Genomic DNA, 22926 nt, shown 5'->3' with positions numbered 1-22926 from the left:
CTCATGCCAAAGCCCCAAGTGGCCGTGTGAAGTCTGACTGCTGTGAGCACACGGCTGTGAGGAGCCCACCTGACCCCTGGAGAGAGACCACACAGCAAAGCCCCGAAAGAGAGGGGTGACGCCCTGGCCAGGGCCCGCTGCTTCATTCAGTTCCTGAGCACCCGGCTACAAACCTCATAAGAGGAGCCAAATCATTCAGTGGAAATCCTTAACTCCTGACCCACACACAAAGAATGCGATAATAAATGTGGTTTCTAATTTATTCTTCAATTACAGTTGACATACAAGACTATTAGTTTTAGTGTACAACCCAGTGATTAGACACTATATCACTTACTAAGTGATAAATAAAGCTACTAAGTTGTGGAATGATGTGCATAATGCCAAACACTAACTTAAATACTAAGTGTCTGGTAGAAAGGTAATACAAATAAGAATTAGATAAAGCCACAATTTCATTTTCTATTCACCTGAACCAGAAACAAGCATTTAAAAAAAGAGTAGACCAAATTTTTATTCCCCTGAAATTTGCAGTTTTTGAACATGGCCACGGCAGTTTTAAGGCACTGAGCATTCTGCTGTATGCTGATTATCCACGAGCCACATTAACCATGTTATTAAATATTCAGATAGATGACCTTATTTCCTATTCCTACACAACACCGCTTACTTACTTCTATTAAAAACAGATCGCAAACAACAAAACCATGAAACCAATGAAGATGCATGTCCCTTATTTTATTTACCATAAACATTAATACAGCAAACATTAAAGAAAAACTTTTAAACAGTTTTTGATGTAAAGCTTAACACTTAAAATTATGCTTGTTCCCCCCACCCACCCCAATTCAACATGCAGCTATCATTTATTTTCACATATGCTGACTCTAGAGCATTAGAATCTCTCCATGGTTTTATAAGAGCATCTGTGTCCTGTAACTGAAGTTTCACAAACTGTGTATGGTCATGGTATAATACCACCATTCATATAGTTTCCCAAGGTGAATACATTCACACAATATAACATTAAAATTTGTATTTTTCAAACATTATTTTAATAAGCCAAACCACGAAAAACCCAAGTTCTAGTTTAAAACATGTTTATGAAGACTGCTGCTGAGCTCAAAGCATGCAGATATCCACGACCACCTAGATGAAACTGGATATGGAGACGCCTTCGGTGGGTCCAAGGATGCATTTTTCACTCATCCCAAGTATCTCCATATTTGTTTACTTTGACTAGGAAAAAAGCATAAATAGTTGATGATTCCAATAGCAATATGTAGAAAGCACTATTTTAAGCTTGCTATTATAATGAAGTTATGTTTCTCATTTGAAAGCACATGAGTGTCAAATTAAAAAGGGGACGGCCAGACTTTAGTGAACTGGAGGTTGGACATAAATAGTAATGCACTGTATCAAGAATTCACAAAAATATTTGATCTTCCTAACCACCTCATAAACACGAGCCCCATTTTAAGAGAAAACAGGTTAGTAACTTGCCCAAGGTCCAAGCCTAATCAAACAAGTAGAACTAAAATTGAACACATCTGTTTAGCTCCAAAGCCTGGGTGCCTTTACAATGTTACCGTACTACCTAAGTGTGGCATAAGTTATAGCATGTGGAAAAAAATCACCAGGAAATTTAAAAAGGGTGACAAAATTAAATTGTTTTTCACAAAAAATATAAAAACAGTCAAGTCTTCAAGTTATGGTTAATTCCATCTTCTCTCTTATGAGCCATGATACTAGTGGTCAGGAGGAAACAGGTTCCAATATTCCTGCACTTTTTTACATAAAACTGTATTTTGAAATATGGTCCTACCCTTCTCTACCCTTCTCTACCCTTTCACTTTTTAGCCCCTTTTACACAGCCTTCATCTGTGAATCACGAGTAGTCGTACAATATAAAGGAGCAGTTGTCAAAGAGTGGACTAGGGACCCCCTTCCCTAAGACCCTTTCAGAGAATTTGCTGTGAAGTCAAACCATTTCATTATTATACTAACGCATTACAGTCACGCCTCAGTACTCGGTGGCTTCAGAACTCGTCAAACCCTGTACTCGTTGCATCCTGACAAGAAGAAATGTTCCAGCACTTGGCGTGTGCCCAGTTCTCATCACATGTGCTAGAATTTCTATGAGTCATGACCTCGCCCCCAAGAGAAAGTGCTCCGTCGACTGCTACTCGTCAGTTTCAGCACTCGCCACAGTTCAGGAACAAATCAATGACGTGGGTCATGACACCACTGCACGTCCTTTTCCCTCATATTATGCCGTTTCTACTTGCTTTCATTCCTTCATTAGTACGAGGTGGAGTTTTCTACACGATGCATGTGTGGTAAAAGCATTGCTTTGACAACTAACTGAAAATATGCTTACGTTTTTAAAATTTCTCAGTCTTAATCTCTAATTAGGTAAATGTCGCCCACAAAAACTAAACCTGAAAAATTTAAGTGATACTTTCTGACCCAGTGAATCCACCTGTCTTAGTGTCAAATTTTCTGTCTGGATTCTAGGATAAAACATTCTAGAAATTCCCTGAAACTATTTCCTGTTTGTCTTTTTTCAAATAAAGTACAAAAAATTAGCTTCCTTTTTTATAAAGAAATTATTTCATACTGCTATGTCATGTAACAGAACTTTAAAAGACTACTTACAGTCAAAACCACAAATGTCAAAATCTAGCAAATGCCACAAGTCTACCATATTTCCTTTTTCTAATCTTTATTACTACACAAGGCCCAGTGAAATACTCCATTTCTGATTTTTGAGTGTGTGGTACCATGCTGTGCGGCCACATAAAAGATTACAAACATGAGAAACATACTACTGCCTGCCCTCATGGAGCTTACAGTCTAGGTCTCAAATTAATCAGCAGAACAAAGTCCCAACAAGTCTTTAAGTATTACAGAGTAATGGCTACTGAATGCATAAGGTTTACACTAATTTTTTAAATGACAAACATTACCAAGTAATATCGATTACAGATCTATTTTAAAGCTAGATTTTTTTACATCAGTAATATGACAGATATTGTCCATCATTGTTATGGGAACAGAATTCTAAATGAAGCAACCACTAGCACTCAGAAATAAAACTGGCTCTAAAAGAACGATCACAACAAAAAATACTAAGAATTTTTATGCATTTTTATATTCTTTGTGGCATATGACTTGTAAGAAGGCACCAAGGCACCTATTCCTTCAATTTTTAAATCAATAAGTAGAAACCTTGAAATAACAACACATTCTCTAAAATTCAAGATATAAAAAAATTCTATATTAAAATAGTTACAAACTCCTTATGAAAACACCCTCTTCCCTTAGAAATAAACTTCTGTGTCAGAATATTTAGTTGGGGTAATGTGTTACTGCTCCAAAATGACTTAAAAGAAACTGACATTAAAATATGTAATTAATTATAGAGCAAAAGTGCTATTAAAAAGAAGACAAACTCATCTGGAAACGTCCTAAAGCCACTTTGTAGGGCATACAAATTATTTCAATTCCACAAATATAAGACAATCAATTTCATTACTCAATCATGACTCTGCGGTTCTACCAAAAGTGACATCACACCCCAATTGTTAACCTGGTCACCAGATCTTGTTTTATGTAACAGATGCATCATTTCAAAAACAGTTTCCAAAGTGACTTATAATCTTATAAAACAGTCAAAGTGGATGTATGATTTTTATATTGTTACAAAACTAGTCTTACTATCTTAAGTCATACTACTATTTAGACTACGTTATTTTCTAACACAAAATGGCCTTTGCAACACATTAAAAACAAAAGGTCTGATAACTGAAATACGTATTCTTTAAAAAAATGTTATTTGGGTTAATTACTTGTGGAATTAAATCAAGTTAGTACGATTAGTGTTTTTAACTAATGCTACTGTGGTATCCAATCCTAACGAGTCACAGTGATCAGACTGAACTATCATACCTTCTTTTTGGGGCATTCTTTCCTGCATAGGCCTGACTGAGGGATCAGTCTTATGTGCTAAAGTTACTTCATATGCCTCTCTGTTTTTATTCCTTAATTCCTCATATGTAACACCTTTTCTTTTAGGACTTTCTTCAAGGTTGGGATCAGGTCCTAAAACAACAAACAGTTAATAAATGGTAATAAAAGGATTTGAATAAATCCAAAGCAACTAAATTTAATAAATGCTCCTTACCTATAATAAAAATAGAATGAAGTGAAATAAGAATCAAATTATTGCCACCACTGCAAAAGTACTGTATCTTCGCTAAGGTAATTATAAAGCTAAAATCAACCTCCTCTCAGAGTTCTGAGCTTTTATTTCTAACACTTAAAATTAACATAAAAAATAAACCATGCCAAAAGAACAGATAGCATAATATACACCAGCACAATTTAGACTCATTAACATCATAGTGTTTTAAACCGCAAAATTATTCAGTGTTTATATAAAGAGATATATATTGTACTAATGACAACTGCACAAAACTCGACACAATATGGCTTTTATTTGGTAATATTTCCACAGTTAAATGTTTCTATAACCACAGTCTATACCCAAATAACTCCAGCTATTTGAAAACCAGTATTTTATTTTACCATCTCTGTATCTAAGCAAAAATACTTGAAAACAGCTATTGAAAAGTATAAAACACAGCCTTTGAGCATAGTCTGCAACATTTTCACTTAGGTCTAATGAAGGCAGTACTGAGGCAGAAGACAATGGCAAGTATAATATAACTTCAAGTGGGGAACCAGCATTCATTCTTTCTCTCTCCCACAGAGTCAAAGTATGAATACTGGTTAGCAGAGTCAAATACTGATGAAACATATGGAAGCGGTTACTCTTAATATCGGTTGACAGGGCCTAATACTGAACAAACTTTATAAATATATAACCAACAAAAAGGTTATATAAACATTTTTTTAAAAATTAACTAATGCTAACACAGTGTTCAATGAACAACTACTTACAATCTTACTAATCCAAAAGTAATATTCTTCAAAAAGGTTTTTAATACATACAAACTGGACATATTATTTTAATTATGATTATTTTTTCAAAACAATTTTTGTTGAGCAGTACTATTTTGAGACTCACTGGTAAGGTCCCAGTGAATAATCTATTTTTAAAGCAATATAACTACACATTAAATGTTTTCAACCATAACTATTTTAATACAAAGTATATGGCACTGATACAAAGAGCATTTAAATTTCTCCTTATTAATTCTAATAATACACCATTGCTGAAGTTTTTCCTGATCAAAAATATGCAAAGAAAAATATTATAACTTTATATTGGGCTAAAAAAAGCACTTTATATTTTACTAGTTAATGAGTAATTATTGGACTCATTTCCTTTCACCATAAAATATATCTTTACACTGAAGGAGACAGATTAGTAGTCAGAAACCCTACATTCATTCCGGCTCTGCCAACAATTCATGAATATCCTTGGGCAAATCACTAAGCATTTTTATATCTTGGTTTTCTCAGTTGTGAAATATGGAAGTTTAAATAATCTATCTCTAAAGTTCCTTCCAGGTCTAATACTTTTTTCATTGCTCTGAAATTCTGTGACAAATAATGAAAACCTAATTCAGTCAGAATGTTAGGGAGAATTTTTTACACTTACAAAAGCTAAATGAAAACATCTTATATTGTGTAGGGAGCATGATTTACTACTTTGGGAAGGTTATACAGAGCTGGAAGGAATAGGACAATGCAAAATAGCACGAATTCTATTGAAGCTAACTGTAATAAACTATCTATAATAAGTGTCATAACTATGAAGGAATACTTTCTACTCTGAATAACTTTAAATTCTTAGTAAGAGAAAGAATAACTAAGAGGACAAGTAGTTCTGCTTAAACAAAAGGGGAGGGCATCTCAGTAAGGGGGGACAGCAGCTGGGGAAAAGCAAAGGCTATTACTGGTCCCTGTGGAGAGCAACATGTTGCAACCTTGACCTAGAGAAGGGGCTGAGAAATCAGAATGAAACTGCTTTGGAGGACATAAAATATATTAAAATATGGGCCTTGCTCTGGTCTGTGGGCAGATACCAAAGAGCTTTGTCTGTCTGTTACTATTTGAAAAAGAAGCTATATAACATGGAATGGAATTTGCTAATTAATACAAATACAAGGAAGGATGCACGTTGTTACAAGGCTGGAATACAAGCAGAATGGATTTGAACTTGAGAGATGGGAAAAACAGAGATGCAATGAGGAACAAAGACAGCTGCTTTTGGAGATCAAATGATGACTTTAACCACTTTCTCTAATCTGCCCCCCTCCTTCCCTTTCTGACTACAGCCAACCCTGAAGAATATGGGTTTGAACTACATGGGCCCACTTATAGTCAGATTTGTGTAAGTGGACCCACAAAATTTGAAGTTTATGTTGTTCAAGGGTCAACTGTAATTAGATGTTTTTATCTCCAACCATTGGGGGGGCAGGTGGGGGGAAAGGCACTTGAGGATTAACAGACCCTCAACAACTTTTATCGACTAAAAGGTCTACATTATCTTAACTTCCATTCTCTCCCATCTCTTCTGCTAATACCCCCTTACTTTTGCTCTAAAGCAGTGCTATCTAGTATAACTTTCTGTAATGATGAGAATGTTCTGTATCTGCAGTCCAACACAATAGCCACGAGCCCATGGGGCTAAACAACTGAAATGCTATCAAAGCAACTAAGGATGTAAATTTTCTATTTGATTTAATTAATGTAAACAGTCATATACAGCCAGTGGCTAACATATCCTGACATACCTAGCACCCCTCTGCATCCTCTGGAACCTCACTTGACCTATAATCAACTTTTCCCTTTCCACTGTATCCCCCCTCCCTCCCCTTAATATTATATGTCATAATATCACACACACACACACACACACACACACAGAAAAATCTCTCCCTAAATTAAACCAAGCATTCTTTAAACCTTCTTTGTTCTCCATAGTTACTGACTTACTGTATTTAGTTCAAAGCAAGCATTTTTAAAGAGTGCCCATCCACAATCAATTATCCAAACCCTTGAAGTCAGAAATGTTTTAAAATTCAGACTTTCTTGGAGTCTGGGAAAATATTATACTATACAGCCCTTGTATTATTTAATATTCATCCATTCAGAAGTTAAAAGCAGCAATGAGTAAAAACAGTATTTCTACAACAAAATTTAGGAAAAATCACGTGAAGATAAAGATTATAAATAAACATGTCAGTTTAGTTCAGGGTTTGAAATGAGTACAGGTCAGATTTTACCACCTCTTTAGTTAAAAAAACCTTCTGTTTCCAAAACTTTTCGGATTTTATAGTTTCAGATAAGGAATTACAGGCCTGTGCTTTCTGTTTATAATTCCTCACCTCTCACAGCAAACGAGACTGAGGGAGAAAGTAAGGCAACTAACTTTTGATAAAGAGCCTATTACTTGCTAGATGTCACCTCTGATTATTTCATCTCATTCCAAAAATTCTTTAAAAGAGGTGTTATCATCTACATTCAACAAATCAAGAAACTTAAGGGACTGCAAATGAATAATTACTTGCCGAAAGTCAAATAGCTAATAAATTCCAATCCTGGTTCAAATCCAGACCTTAATCCAAAACTGAAGTGGTTGCACTTACATTAGGTGGTCATCAAAGCTAGTATTTACACACACTTCACAAAGCATTTTCACATGGATTTTCTCACTTGACAGCTGTTCTATAAAGCCGGTATTTATTATTTATCTTACATAACAAAGCTGAAAGACTTTAAGACCACCTTAACAAATGTAAAATCTTAAAAGCATCCTGGAGGTACAACTTTCACTTCTTTGATATTCCACTAAACTTGGTTAATATTTTCAATTAATGGGACATACTTGTAATTTATCCTTATATCTCTATATCTTCTAATACACTGGACCTCAAAAAATGTTAAATGAAGAAACAAATGAACAAATGAACAAACATGCTGCATTTAGGCTGGCTGATGGCGGAACATACAGGGGACACCCAGCAGAAAAAGTCATCAAATAAAGTTTATACATACGTTGGACCATTAAATGCTGAAATTCATTTCAAGAGAAGTTTCTACCTTGGGCAATATGATCAGTAATACCAGTGGGAGTAGATTCATTCATAGAAGCACTAAATGGAATTGGCTCATAGTGAGGAATTAACTCTTTTTCCATGTTGTCTGCTGCTGGAGATGTCACGAAAGATGAATGATCATTCACATTTGAGTCATATTTTGACTTTTGAGAATAGTGCCTATAAAAAAAATTCATATTACGTAAGAAACTGTAGTTATTGCCATTACCTTATTTTAAAACGTATGCTAAGGAATGAAAAAGTTTTCTTACTTTCTAAAGAAATTGTATTGTTATTTAAGATACTAAAATTGTTTATTTCTGTCATAAAAAATTAAAAATATATCCTGACCTACTTATATAACTTAAAAACTATACAGGAGAAAAAAATGCTTATTCAGTTCTCCAATGACTAGGCCTCAGAGACCATCTTAACAACTTTAAAGTTGTTAGAAAAAAAAAAAACTTCCTATCAGAAAAATGTGTCCATTTCCCACATTAACTGGAAAATGAGTTCCACAGGTGGCAGACCATATAGTCTCTATTGTGATAAAGCAGATAGAAGTAAATCTAGCTCTCGTGAAGCTTCTATGGCTTGCCATTTATGATATGACAATATGGCTACCAAATCTACTTAATTACTCTCTCACTAATCTACCTATCCAGACAGATTCATAGGTATAGATTCATTTATCTATAACTATACAATTTCCCTACTGTTTTAAACAACAGAAGGATTAAAAAGTTGAAATTTATTGAGCTGAAATTGACAAAACTTGGGAATTCAAAAGAAAAGTTCAAAATATGGATAACCAAAGGTATTTGCCAAATTAAAATCCTTTATTCTGGAATATATACTTCCAATAGGATGCTGTACATAAAACAAAGGTAAACAAATCTCACTCTGCCTTTAAAAACCAAATTAACTTTAGCTTGCAACAAAGTGGCAAGTTTCCAATGGTCCTTTGGTTGGGCAATGTTTTTTACGCCGAGTTATGGCAATATCCAGTTACAGTTTTTTAGCTAAAATGAAAAACCTTTAATAAAGATAAGAATCTGGCCTACCCATGTGGTGAAGAGCGTCGCGCCTGTCCTGATCGTAAAGCTTCTCCAAGAGGGGAATTCTCAAGATTCTTGAACTTCTCTTGGCAAGTTTTCACATAAGAAAGCTTTCCAGCAAAGTATCCCATGATACAGGCAACTTATTTTTAAAAAACAGACAGTGTAACTCAATGTACTTTTTTGGGACAAGAATCTTTCTAAAAGTACATTTAAAAAAATGTGATTCTAAGTTTGTCTTTCATGTGGAAAGACTGAGATTTCCTGAAATAATAGTAAAAGTATCACATTAAATCAGACTCAGAGTTCACAGAAAGACTGTAGATATCACATTTATAAAATAAAATAACCCAAAATAATGTTGCTATATGTTCTACTTTACTACTTTATTAATACAGATAAGAAAGATGTGGTAAAGGTATAACAGAATAAGGAATCATAACATAAGAGCTCTATTCTAAACCAGAGATTTAGGCCATTTCTTTTCCTATAAAATAAGAATCGTACCATAATTTCCTCAGATTGTTTTTTAAATGTGGTACAACAAATCTCTTAAAATACTGAATTATTAAATGTTACCTAAATATGGCTATTGTCGCATCATGTATGTTTCCAACACAAAAGAGAGGCTAACCCAGAGGAGACATTGCAAAAAGCCTCAGGTACCTTTTTTAAAGCAATTTAGCTCTTTTCTATTAACCAGATTACAAAATGTAACTAAGTTAGGCTTATTTACATTTTTAATCTAAATTTACAAGATTTGTCCAAATTAGGTTTAATTTTAATATACTCTTTACTTTGATTAATCAGAACCACTGAACAACTTTCTTTCCTACTAGGCCAAGAGAACTTACTTTCAAATATCACGTCTTTACAAAATAATATGAAATTAATAGTTCTATTACATTATAAAAAGAAATAATGCCTCTCTGAAGTAACTCATGATTTTTAATGCTAACAATAAAAAGCTCTAGTAGTTCATTTAATGAAAGCTTAAACAAACTGACTTGTCAAGCAAATATCCAATAGTTGTTATGAGCAAGACAAAATATTTGATGGAAACATTCTTAAGTAAAAGCTAAGAAAACAAGCGTTCATACTTACATATGAGTTTAGGGATGGAACCATATTTGGGATGACTTGAAAGGATTCCTAAAGACAAAAGTAAATACTCCTGAGTAACATTAATGGTGAGAGAAAAACACTTAAAAAAAATCTTTTACTAAGATAAAATTGGTTTATGTCAAGTTTATGCTAAGACTATATAAGAAAATAAGACAGAACTTGTGGTAGAAATGCAAAGGAATTATTTCTGCTGGTCATTATGTGGTCTCTTCTAATGTGAGACAAAACAAGTTCAGCAATGAAACATGAAGTGAGACATATCTGTTTATCAGCAGAAATAAGGAAAAATATAAAAGAGAGAATCAGTACAATTTTTAAATGGTACCTAACAACATTAGCTTTTTCCATAACCCTAGAAAAGCCTAAAGCTATTTAAAAGAGAGAACCAAGTAAATTCAGTATCAACAGAAATATGAAGAAAACTAGAAAGACTCCACAATCTATTAGAATAAGGGAATTTATTAGCAAGATCACTTCAAGGTAAATATACAAAAAAAAGAAATATTTCTTTATACCAGGAACAGACAAAAAGAAACATTTTTTAAAAGATACAATTTATTACAGCACCCTAAAACATCAAAGTCCCAGAAGTAACCTAATGAAAATATGAAAGATTTCTACATTGAAAACTACAAAACTTACTGAAAAATAAAAGCTAAATAAATGGGGAAATACACTGTGTTCATGAACCAAAGACTAAATGTAAAGATGGCAAGTCTCCATAAATTCATCAAATTCAACACAATCCCAATTAAAATCAAAGAAAGTTCTCCCCTCAAACTGAATAAGCTTGTTCTAAAAATCATATGGAAACACAAAAGGGCCGAGAATAAACAAGGCAATATTGAAGAACAAAACTGGAGAACTGCAAACAGATATCAAGATCTATGACCACAGTAATTAGGACAGTCTAAGTACAAGAACAGGAACACTGACCCAAACAGACAGTCCGGAAACAGACCCACAGATGCAGTCACTTGATTCATGACAAAGGCAACACTGCATTGCAGTGAACAAAGAAAAGTCCTTTCAAAATACAGTTCTGCATCAACTCCGTAAAGGGGAAGAATGCACCTTGATTCTACCTCATACAATTTTTAGAAACAGTCCCAGAGGGCCTGAAAACTTAAGCATGGAGGCTGAAATAAAGCTTATAGAAGAAAGCGTAAGAGATTCTTCATGCCCATGTAACAGACAAAGATCTTAGACCACAAAAATACTCATCATAGAGATCTGATATACTGGACTACATTACATTAAGAACTAGTTCATCAAAGTGGGAAAAACAATCATAATACATTTCTCTGACGAAAGACTCATTTCCAAATAAATAGAAAACTCTCACAAAACCAACAGGAAAAAGAAGGCAATCTGATGAAAAATGGACAACACACCCTTCAGATACTTCACAAAAAGGAATATATTCAAATGGAACATAAACAAAAGAAAAGGCCTTCAACTTCAATAGTCATCAGATGCAAATTAAAACTACAATGCAATCAGTATCACTGGTCACTCACCACATGCCTAAAATAGGGAAGACACAAAAATAGCAAGTGTTGGTAATAATGTGATAATTAATAGAATTTCATTAACAAATTGGTAGTGGAAGTGTAAATCGGCCCAAATTGTTGGGCAAGTTTGGCAGTATCTATTAAAACTGAATATATCCCTAATCTATGACCCAGCACAATGTCTACCAAGAGACACTGTACTCATGGCAGAAGTACCTGTAACAGTCAAAACTGTTAACTATCCAACTGCCAATGTGTAAGAGGACAGATGAACTGCTGTGGTATATTCGCACAGTGGAAAACTACATGGCAATGAGAACAATCTACAACTACAGGCACCAATGTGGATGAATCTAGTTATGTGCTAATAAACCAGCTCTCCAAATAAAAATCCCTGATTTATAATGTTGGTTGATTTCCGCGGAGAGAAAATACTTGGACTGTGACCAACTTCAAGGCACTAAATGGTTTAAAAACCAGATTATCAAAATCTTGAACATTTAAAAATCAGCTTTCTGTAGCTGATATAAGCCAATTCCAGCACACCACTAGATAAATTTCACAAACAATGTTAACAGAATGCTCGTCTGATTTCATGTTCACTAAGCATAAAAACAGAACTCATTTATGCTGTTAGCCTCTCAATTCCTAAACTCACACAAATGAGGTAAGAAAGAGGAGGACAATAATACCTGCCGTGTTACAGAAAGGACTTTCCTTCAAACACAGACCACTTAACAACATACATTTTGCTGGGTACAGAAACTGACAACTGAACTCTGAAAAAACCCACAGGTGGAGGAAGAAAATCCACATTAGAATGTAAGCACCAAGAGGTCATGAATTTGCCTTGTAGTGCTATTAATATCGAAAATAGTGTATAGTATGTATCACTCAAAAACACATGAAGAGAGGGGGGAGTTCAAGGTAGGAGAAAAATCAGAAGTATGTGCTATCATGAAAGGCAAAGGTAGAGATTTCAAGGAGGACTGGTGAGTCAAAAACAAAAACCGTCCATCAAATTTATGCACCAAGGAGGCTGTTCTGATAACATTTTTTAAAGCTTTGGTAAATGTAAGAAGATAGCCACAATCTATGACCTAGACTGCCATAGATTAAAGGAGTATAAAGTGAGATTATGTTCATTCTTGAGGTCTGGCTTCGAATGCAAGACGGCTGGAAGCAGTTGGGAAGAGATATAAGGAAGATTTTTCTTTTGTATATTTTCATGTTAGAACAGACCTGAACGTGTTTAAGTATTTTGCCAGAAAAAGAGTAAGTAGAGATGGAGCAGCTGAGCATGTCACACCGTGGATAAAAGCATACATAAAATGTTAGGCATTTTAATTAAATGTGAAATGTCAGGGAATTCTGAATTCCTTTTCTGAAGTCTCTCTCAATTTTTTTGAGGAGACTAACTTCTTCATTAGAGTATCTTGCACACAAAACAAGACCCCAATTATAATTTTAACAATAAAAAACCTTAATTCTCAGAGACAGTTACATAAGTGATATATCATCCAATGTTATTTTTTAAATTTTTATGCAGAAGTACACTATCGAAACCCCAACAATAACAAAACTGACAAAGTGAGAAAGATGATGTGCTCAATAAAAAAGTGTTATTCTACAAATTAGGTTAAATCATTTCAACAATTTATCCTTTCTAAAAAATGGCACACTAAATTCCACTGTAAGGCTCCAGGCCCAGTCATGAACAAGTAAGAGAAGGATGTTGGAACAATGCTACCACGCATGGTATGACTTCTGCATCAGTAATGCATAAACTGTCATTGATGACAAGTCACCAAATGGTGACTAAAAATTTAGGAGAATTCTGGCTACAAGAATAATTTGCCTCCTCAGTAAGAGATCATATTAAAAACTTACTTATATTCTGTTTGTTTCAACACTGTATTCACAGTTTCTTCAGGGGAACTCAGTCATTATTAAATGACTGGATTTAGATAAAACAGGCAGTACAAACAATTATAATTTCTTTGTTCATAACTCCTTGTGCCACAGTTTTTCCTTAAAAGTAATGTGATGAAATGGTTTCTGTGTCTCACTAGAGAAGGAGTCCTACTCTATCAAACAACTCACTCCTAAAGTACAAATAAGTACACCCGTACACTGACTTGTTTCCACATCTAAGATTCCTGTCACGGTAGCAATTATAATGAAGTTATTTGGGAGTACTTTAAATAAATAAAACAAAATATTAACACCTCAAATCCCTCTAAAACTATTTTTCTCAACTAGTTGTGTCAATACTCCTTTCTAAGTGCTTCATACTGCTAATATGAAAAGTACTTTTTCAACCACAGTCACATTATAGGAGCTAGCTAGTTAAAAAGAACAGATTTTTAGGATATGTGGAGGCCATCCTAAGGTCACCACCCTTTTCTGGGACATCTTATTCCAAGGAGACAGTTCACAAAATAAATGTTGAATATTTAATTTTTAGGTGCAGATACATTTAATACTCTAAACTCAATTCCAGATATGGACATACCTTACTATTTAAGCCAATAGGGTTTGGGAAAGGAAAGTATCCCTACCCCTCCATTATCATAAGACGAAGCTGGTTTAGGGAGTCACTCATCTTTAAACCAGTGCGTAAGAATCACCAGGAGTTTGTTAAAACGAATTCCTGGGCCCTAACTCAGAGATTCTGATTCAACAGGTCTGGACTAGGGCACATGAGTTTGCATTCAAACATGCTCCTAGGTGATAGTGAAATGCATGGCCTTACATAGACCAGGGTTTGTCTTTCTGCCACCCTGTAACCCATGCACAGGCTTTTAGTTACTTTCTTGCTCTTGTAGATTGTTAATGTTGTTACAATACAGTACAATGTAATGTTGCTACAAATTCTCAAATCAAGATATTTGTGTCACTGGGTCTATGGAGACAGAACTCTTCTGCCATTCTAGAAATCTATCAATGATAACAGTAGTTTAATATGATACAGGATTATATTTACTTGATCTAAAAAATCAGGAAAATACCATATAAAAAGATGATATCCAACATGCTAAATAAATTAGAATTTTAAATATTTACCTTTACTAATTAATCCTTGAGTAATCAACATACTCGTTGCAGCCAAAGGTACAGCTAGAGAAGGAAAAAAGAAGTTGTCAACAACAATAAAGAAAAGAGTTCATTAGGATAAATGTGTACCAGTAAAACTACCCAGGAAGTGTGTTGCACAATTAAGATTTTTAAAAAGAGAATTTTCCCATGTTTAAAACTTGTACTGTATATAGTCAGTGGAACTACAAAAGAAGCATTTTAAATTTAAGAATACATTACAAAATACTAAACAATATAACTCAGAAAGAACTGCTTACAAAAGTTCTTGGCTGATGTATGGGAACTTGACTGGTAAATGGTTCACTACACTGATATACAACTTGACCTGAATGATAGATGGGCTCATCGTGTCTAAACTGGTCGCACAAACAGTTTAGGCTGAACACCTGCTTTCCTTCTATGAGCCTGGAATTTTGATACCTGCTGGGTGCCTCCATAACCAGCCCCCAATAAAAATCCCAAGTGCTGAGTCTCTAATGAGATTCCTTCCTAGATAACAGCTGGAGAAATTTAGCAGGTCCTTTGTGTGGGACTCCACTGGGAGAGGACTCTTGGAAGCTCTTGTCTAGTTTCCTCTGAATTTCGCCCCATGCTCCTTTCACCTTCACTTATTTTGCTTTGTATCCTTTACACTGTAAGTTGTTTTAAAGATTCAAATAACTACATGTGGCTGCCACATTGGATAGCACAGTTCCAAACCCAGGATTGGGAATCCTTCTGTAAAGAGCCAGATGGCAGTATTTCAGATTTTGTAAGTCACACAGTCTCTGTTCCAAATACTTAACTGACATTTTAAAGCAAAAGCACTGAGGCAATACATAAACAAATGCACATAGCTATGTTTCAATAAAACTTTATTTATGGATGCAGAAATAGGAATTTAGAAAATTTAGGTACAATGAGACACCTATCATTTAGGTAAAAGTTTATATCACTGTAGGGAACTGCTTGCCAAAAATTTTCACACATAATAAAATATTATTTCTTGTGATTGGTTTCAACCATTTAAAAATGTAAAACCCATTCTTAGCTCATAGCTGTACAAAAACAGATTCGACCCTTATGTTGTAGTTTGCTCAATTCTGGTCTAGACTGTATATCGGCAATTGAAGAACCAAGGTAATTAAGACATCTGAATTACCAGATTTCATTATTTAAATTTGTAATTTTGGAATAGGCCATTAACTTTGCCATCAGACAATTTGCAGAAACCCTAAGGTTTGAATCCTCACTCTCTATTTACAGATTTAAATTCTGCTGGAAAATGGTTTAATGTTGGCTGGTTAGAGGGCCTTCCTATATTATGAATTAAGGTTTTTCAAAGAACAAGTCCTTTTTAATTACAGCATCAGTACAATCTGTATTTTTTTCTCCTTCGGCTTGGTTCAAGGAATGCAGCACGAAGCAATGAAGAATCATATAAGGATGGAAGGCAGTGAGTTGGTTGGCCATCTCTACAATGGACGATGCTTTCCCTATTTTACTTTCTTCTTAAGCCGCGATGGCATAATGCAAAGAGTTAAGAATCTTGTTAAGGAGATCTTATTACTACTTCTACCATTCGTAAATGTCTTTGCATAAATCTCAACTTCTTTTCATGTTATAAAGGCTAATTATTAAAAATAAGATCTCTTTCCAACTCATGTATTTTGGTCACTGAAAAAGAGAAAAGTAAAATTGAAAGGGACTTCAGAGTAGTACAGAGTCCTTAGCCTAATCAGAATAAACTGATATCCAGGAAAGATGAGTCATTTGCTCAAAGCAACAGAGATGGTTAGTTTGTGATAGAACTCAGACCGAAATCCAGGTTTAGTGGCCTTTTCCTCTGTACCACAGGACTCCTATTTCAGAGTCAACTAAAGAATGTTTCTTTAGGCAAATCAGTAATACTGCTAATCAAAAGTTAATTTGCATTATGACCACAGCCCCAATCATATCCAATACAAGAACCCCTAAAATGCCCTTAATTCTTTTCCACCTACAATGGCAAAATGCTACTCTAAACTCAAAATTGCTTTCAACTGAAACTGTTATTTCATTAATCACAATAGCACTGACAGCCTTTTAATAAAGGTAGCTTAACATTTATATAATAAATTAAATTAAATTAATCCCCATAACAATCCCATGAAATAGGTTATTATCCCCATTTTATAGATAAGAAAAATGAGGCAAAGAGCCACCAGGAACTTGCCTGAAATCTCAGAACTAATATGTGACGGAGCTGAGATTTGAATCCAGACGGGTCTCAGAGTTTATACTCTAATCACTCATTACACTATCACATTTGAAAACCAGGAGCACACCTATATGAAATATCATCCACAAAATCTGTACATGATGGCATGAAACAAATATGAATTCATATACCTTTTCAGTAAATCTAGAAGCTGAGAACTACTCTAACACATAATACACACCAACCCGACCCACTTTAACACAGAGTCTTTCATTGCCTGTTTCTGGGCACAGATATACCTGGGTTTGGTTTGGTTTGGTTTGGTTTTGACAATGCACAGGGCCACAATTTTAAGCAATTGGAATTAATGCCTTGATAGTTGAGCTTTAAGATTAATAGAAAATAGATCAGAGTAGGAATAAAATTACCATAAAGAGTGGACTGTAGATCAACAAATTTAAACCAGGACATAGTATTTAACACTTTAAAAATCTATAAAAAGTAACCTTAGTGAATTCTTTTTCTACACATTCCAACTTTCATCACAACCTTTTTAGATCAATAGGCACATGATACTCTCCAAAGAAACATGGATTCCATTATTCATTTACCTAAATATATGTAAACATTACATACTACATAGAATATCCTTATGTCAAAGCACAAATGTAAAGGACAATTTCTTAATGGATGACTATTACTCTGTCTCCTGGTAATTACATGTTGAATTTCCTATTGTTTGTAGCTAAAGCCAAGGTTCTATGTACTTTTAATGTTTGCTGTGATTACATTATGCATGCAACACCAAGGTATCTCTGTTTTAAGAGTAATCACTCGTTTTTTTTTTGGCTGCTGCAATTTCCCAGTACTCCAGATATGGCATACAACAAGCTATTTCTTAGCCTGTCCTTATTACGTATTTCCTGTCTAACTTGTGATTAATCTGTTTTAACAGAATTACTTAGGTTTCTATTGTTCATATATTACATGACCTACTTTGAATAGTCAAGCATATACAGATCACTGCTCTTCAATGAACTTTTAGCATAGTTCTGTTACAACTATCTGGAATGTTAACATGTACAGCAGCATAAATTTATCAGCCAGAAATAAATCAGGACACCATAATATATATGTAGCCATTAGTCTAATATTACAATAATCTCAAAGCCTGCCTACCAAATGTCTTTTTCTTAATCCTGTATTACCAACAGGCTTGAAAACAGATCACCTCATTGTACATATCTACTCTATGCAATCATTGAAGATTAAAAAAATCTGTTGGGAGAGAACAAACGAATTGTCTGAGAAAGTACTCCCATATTATGAATCATGTAAATTTTTTAGAAGGCCCTGATCCATGATGACTGCATTTAGAACAATCATTCTCTCCTCAAAATGTACATCATCACCTAACTCTCACAGGGGTTCTCTCTAGCGTGGAACCTCTATAAGTCTCTCAATATGAGACTGAGGATAAAATACAAAAGGTTTTATCAAAGCTCCTATTATCTGAACTGCTCTTTTTTGGTCTTGTTCATTCTTTCACTACCACTAGGTTCCCTTGTCCATGTGTGCAACCCAAATTTTGCCATTTATTCCATCATTCCTACATGTTGACCATGTGACAGATACTACTGCCAGTTTTATGCTCTTATTTCTACACAATTTCTTGGTGAATTCACCAACACACCTACACCACAAACACTAGTTTCTCATACACACCTTTGTTTTCATCTCTGGTTCCACACCAGACCTTCTACCATCATAAGTTGTATCATCAACTCCAAACGTCCGAACTAGTTTCCTTTTGCAAACAAGAACTCCAATGCAAAGCCTCCCAGAGCAGGGCTGCCCTCAGCCCCTGGGATCCCAGGTCATGCCTCTGTGAACCCAATCAAGCAAAAGTGCTGGGACCACACAGAAACCTCAACAGCAGAGTCTCTCAAAGAAAACAACAACAACAAAAATAAGAACTCCTTCAAAATTACCTTTTAACCAGTAATGTTATCATTAGTCTCCTAAGCTGGATAACTTACAGTTAGTATTTTCCTCATTTCTCTTAGTCAATCTATTTAAATATCCATTTTATGTCCTTTAAAAAATCTTTCACTACCAGTCCATCTAGTCCAAATGACACTAAAATCGACTCATCCCCTCAATGACTGTATGTCTGCATTATTGCCAAAAGCTTATGACAGATTTTACTGAGTACAACTTCTCATCCTTTTAACTCATCCTGCAAACTGCTATCCCCCTTAAAAAAAAACAAAAAACTTACGTATCACCCCCATTGGCCTAAGAACCTACAATCCGTAATGAATCAATCCTTTCACTCCTCAGCATTACATTTATTCTCCCACCCCAACAAAAGACCTCTGTTCCAATCAGTGCAACCTCAAGGCTCTAGGAGAAATCCTGTCATTGCAGAATCTACTTTGCTCACTGTTCTTTTCATCTAAATGCTTCTCCACCACTCTTCATTTACCTAAAGGCCCACAAGTTTCCACTGTTTAGTTAAGCCTTTTTTAACTAAATGAATTCCAATGTATTTGTCTCCTAAAAATTATTATTGCTGTTTTGTACTTAACCTTTTTCAAAATATTTCATGAGTTGGCTTCATGTCAACTATGCCATAAAACTAGTTTAGGACGTAGCCAATGTTTCATAAAACTGACCTCCCAAGCACAGTACCTTACATGTAAGGTACATGTAAGCATAAATACCAGGCTGACTGATGAAAATGTACATCCTCTTTAGGTCACTCCCTTTTCGAAACTTCGCCCTGCTTTTTTGTTAGAACTGCCTTATCTGAAAGGACCGCAATGACCAGTGAAGCAACACCAGGTTCTGTTCAAAGTAAGATCATGTTTTATGTTGCTTTCAACATTCTCTGTATTTTAAAATGTACATAAAAATCTTCATGTATAAGGTCTCTAGTCAGAAATCAAAAGGTGGTAACATTTCAAAATGGTAAAGTGGGAACTAGTCAATTTTTATCATGTAATGGCTAAGTGTAATAGTTAAAATGGTGAGCTTTGCTTTCAGACAGACCTGGCTTCAAATCCAGACACCACAACTTACCAGCTGTGTAGCAATAATTAACCCGTTTCACATCGCTAACCTTCAGTTTCTTCAGCTGTAAAGTGAGGGTTGTTCTTATGTACACTTGCAAAATGCTATTACTAATATGAAGAAAACTATTTCAGTCTTGAAGAGTTCTAGAAATCATCACTTTAAAATGCCTACAATTCCATTTCCTTAAACATATTCTTTTATGAATAATCACATTACACCAAAAGTGAGCTAATTTTTTCTACATGAAGACATTAAAATTTTAGGCACTGAAAGTCAAATTTTATTGACTACAAAATTTAACTTACATCTGAACCAGAAGCTTTCATCATTGCATTCTGCGAAGACTCTTCTTTCTTCCTCTGTTGGAATGTAATCAGCCCCTATGTCTTTTTACCAAAGAAAATCAGCAAACATTAAAACACCTATGGAACAACTAAGTCTAAAAAAATTACCTTAACCTCCATATAACAAAACACACCCATTTTTAAAAATTAAATAAGCTTACTATACACTTTTAACAAACGGACTTCAAACAGAAGTTCATGATACTATTGACTAGTTAGAACTGTCTACATAATGTACTATGTCCACTGCAGAATTAAAATGGGACCACTTGTTCAAATTATTAAGAATTTCAAGATGGCAAGAGCAGATCATTAAATCACATGCGGCTTCCTGCTCCCTGTGTAACTGTACAGATTACACACCCATGAAGCAGCTGCTACACTGTTAGTCAAGGCTAGAAAAATTTCTCTACATGTAAAGTGCTTCTAATCATAAAGAATTGATATTTACGGGGAATTGGTCTTCTAACTTCAGCATTCGGCTCCTGAAAATCAGCCCTGCCATTCATCTTTCCTGCATCAAAAACATTTATAGTAAATATTAGAAACAGTTATGAGTTAGGTCAAAGTTAAGTCAGAATATAGTCTATTAATATTACTAATTTTCATGGCAATCAATCAACAAACGTTTACTGAACACTACTATTATCTCAAGTAGTTGACATAAAAAAAGCTACCCAAATAAAAGTCACAGATCTATTAACTGATTTGGAAATGATTACTCATCTTATGACCCTTAACTGAAAAAGAGTAAAATGTTATTCTTATATGTTTTATAAGTAAAGTTATTTATCAACTGATTACATTAAGATATAAAAGGATATCAATAAAATATTTTTCCTCCTGAAGATGGTTTACTTCCCCTTGATGCAGGCTGGGATCTTTCCAAAAATATATGCCCAATGATTAGGCTAATTACCCAAAATAGAAGAAAAATTTCAAAGGTCATTTCTAGGCTTAATTTTATTTTTTAAAGATTTTATTTATTTATTTTTAGAGAAAGTAGAAGGGAGGAAAAGAAGGAAAGAAACATAAATGTGTGTGGTTGCCTCTTGGTGCCCCTACCAGGGACCTGGCCCACAACCCAGGCATGTGCCCTGACTGGGAATCAAACCAGCAACCCTTTGGTTTGCAGGCTGGTGTTCAATACCAGCCGGGGATAAGCTTAGTACTTTTTAAAAATAAAACAATTACCAGGAAACATGCAAGTTATCCCAAAAAGCAGCAGTCCCAAAAAATCAATTAACAAAGATGTCACATCCTTCTCCCAGGGGTGTAAACCTATCACCACATTCTGTATGCTCCAAATTTCCCTCCCTTCTCAAATAGACTTACAAAAATGTCGTACAAAAATTGCACTTCACTTTTCTTGTTTTAAACTATGCCTGAGGAATAAAGAGACCTAAAGATTAATTTGTGTTTTGCAGAATGTTTACATAGGATCATGATTATTCCCATCTTAAAAACAATTCACATGAAATGGGGAAACGGCATACATGATGAGAATAGTAATGGGGGCCCCTCCATCACTCACTATTCAGCAGGCCATCACTGAGGATCTACGATAAACCAATCCCTTCGCTAAGAAAAAGGAAAGGTACGAGTTCAAGCATGGAACTTGATGTATAAACTACTCATATCCTAAAACAACCGTAAAAGAAGAAACGAAACCCTCTTATTTCCCAAACAGCATCCTACCTAGAAATCGCAAAACGAGACCATGAAGGCCTAAAAGTCCTCTTTGGACGACATCATTTTAATCTCTTATATCCCAAAGAACAGAACTGAATCGAATCCCCCGCCATAGGATTCTGCACTCAATCCCCCATTGTATATGCATCTCCACTTGCAATACCCCCAAAACACACACCCGTCACCCTGAATCTGTCCCATTCACACCCCGCAGAAACACCTTCTCTCCCTCCCTAGGCCCCGCCACCGACCACCAGCTCTCAGAAACCCGAGACCAAAGTGCGATCAGCTCACTCTCGCAAGCGCGAAGATGGCGGAAGGTGCAGGGTAGCGACGGGTGGCCACGCTGAGATAGTAAGGGGGTAGGTTGGGGGGGCGGAACGGGGCTCTCTGCGTCACCTCAGGCTGTAGCCTCGGGCGATGGCGCAATGAACCCAGATGACCACGGGCAGAAAGCCCAGAGGGAAGGGGAAGGGAGGGGAAGCGCGCAGAAATCGGAAAACGAGCGGGACCGCACCTGAACAAGGGGTGGACGGTAGACAGCGATAGAGTAGCCCAAAAGTCACCCAGATACAGGCTCAAAATGACCGTAACCCGGAAGCACTGGTAAGGTCAGGACGGAAATGACGTTATCCTCCCTGTGGCGTCTAAGGCGTGCGGCCTTAAATAAACGCCTGCGCCTGCGCGTGACTTCACCTCTCTCCCAGGGCTCCGGGTTTTGTACCCCCGGGCTACGGCGCTCACGAGCTGTACTGCGGCTGCGCT

General features: G+C 35.4%; 1 protein-coding gene across 7 annotated transcripts; it reads right to left on the bottom strand.

Moving 5' to 3' along the window:
* Nucleotides 1-717: 717 nt before the first annotated feature.
* On the bottom strand, nt 718-22786 carry OCIAD1 (OCIA domain containing 1). Of its 7 annotated transcripts, none has more exons than XM_037134677.2 (9): nt 22679-22785; nt 20921-20983; nt 20431-20511; nt 14836-14889; nt 10235-10282; nt 9137-9272; nt 8077-8252; nt 3952-4104; nt 718-1239 (listed from the first exon to the last, which is right to left on the bottom strand). In XM_037134677.2, the coding sequence occupies exons 2-9, from the start codon at nt 20976-20978 to the stop codon at nt 1202-1204; spliced, it is 744 nt and encodes a 247-aa protein (XP_036990572.1). In that variant the 5' UTR covers nt 20979-20983; nt 22679-22785; the 3' UTR covers nt 718-1201. The 7 variants fall into 7 exon arrangements, with proteins under 7 accessions (XP_036990572.1, XP_036990573.1, XP_053510944.1 ...); XM_037134678.2 differs by lacking the exon at nt 22679-22785 and adding an exon at nt 22456-22572; XM_053654969.1 differs by lacking the exon at nt 22679-22785 and adding an exon at nt 22004-22023.
* Nucleotides 22787-22926: the final 140 nt, after the last annotated feature.

This window comes from Artibeus jamaicensis, unplaced genomic scaffold, assembly GCF_021234435.1.
Source record: "Artibeus jamaicensis isolate MK-2021 breed Jamaican fruit bat unplaced genomic scaffold, CSHL_Jam_final contig_889, whole genome shotgun sequence".
NCBI lineage: Eukaryota > Metazoa > Chordata > Mammalia > Chiroptera > Phyllostomidae > Artibeus > Artibeus jamaicensis.
The sequence above is the reverse complement of the archived record's forward strand: the minus strand, read 5'-3'. Positions and strand labels throughout refer to the sequence as shown.

Coding starts and splice junctions, on each gene's coding strand:
- OCIAD1 (XM_037134677.2), bottom strand. CDS start 20,978: ATGAATGGCAGGGCTGATTTTCAGGAGCCGAATGCTGAAGTTAGAAGA. Junction 14,890..20,430: donor TGAAAGCTTCTGGTTCAGAT/GTAAGTTAAATT, acceptor TTCCTTCTCTAG/CTGTACCTTTGGCTGCAACG. Junction 1,240..3,951: donor AAGAATGCCCCAAAAAGAAG/GTATGATAGTTC, acceptor CTTTTTTCCTAG/TCAAAGTAAACAAATATGGA.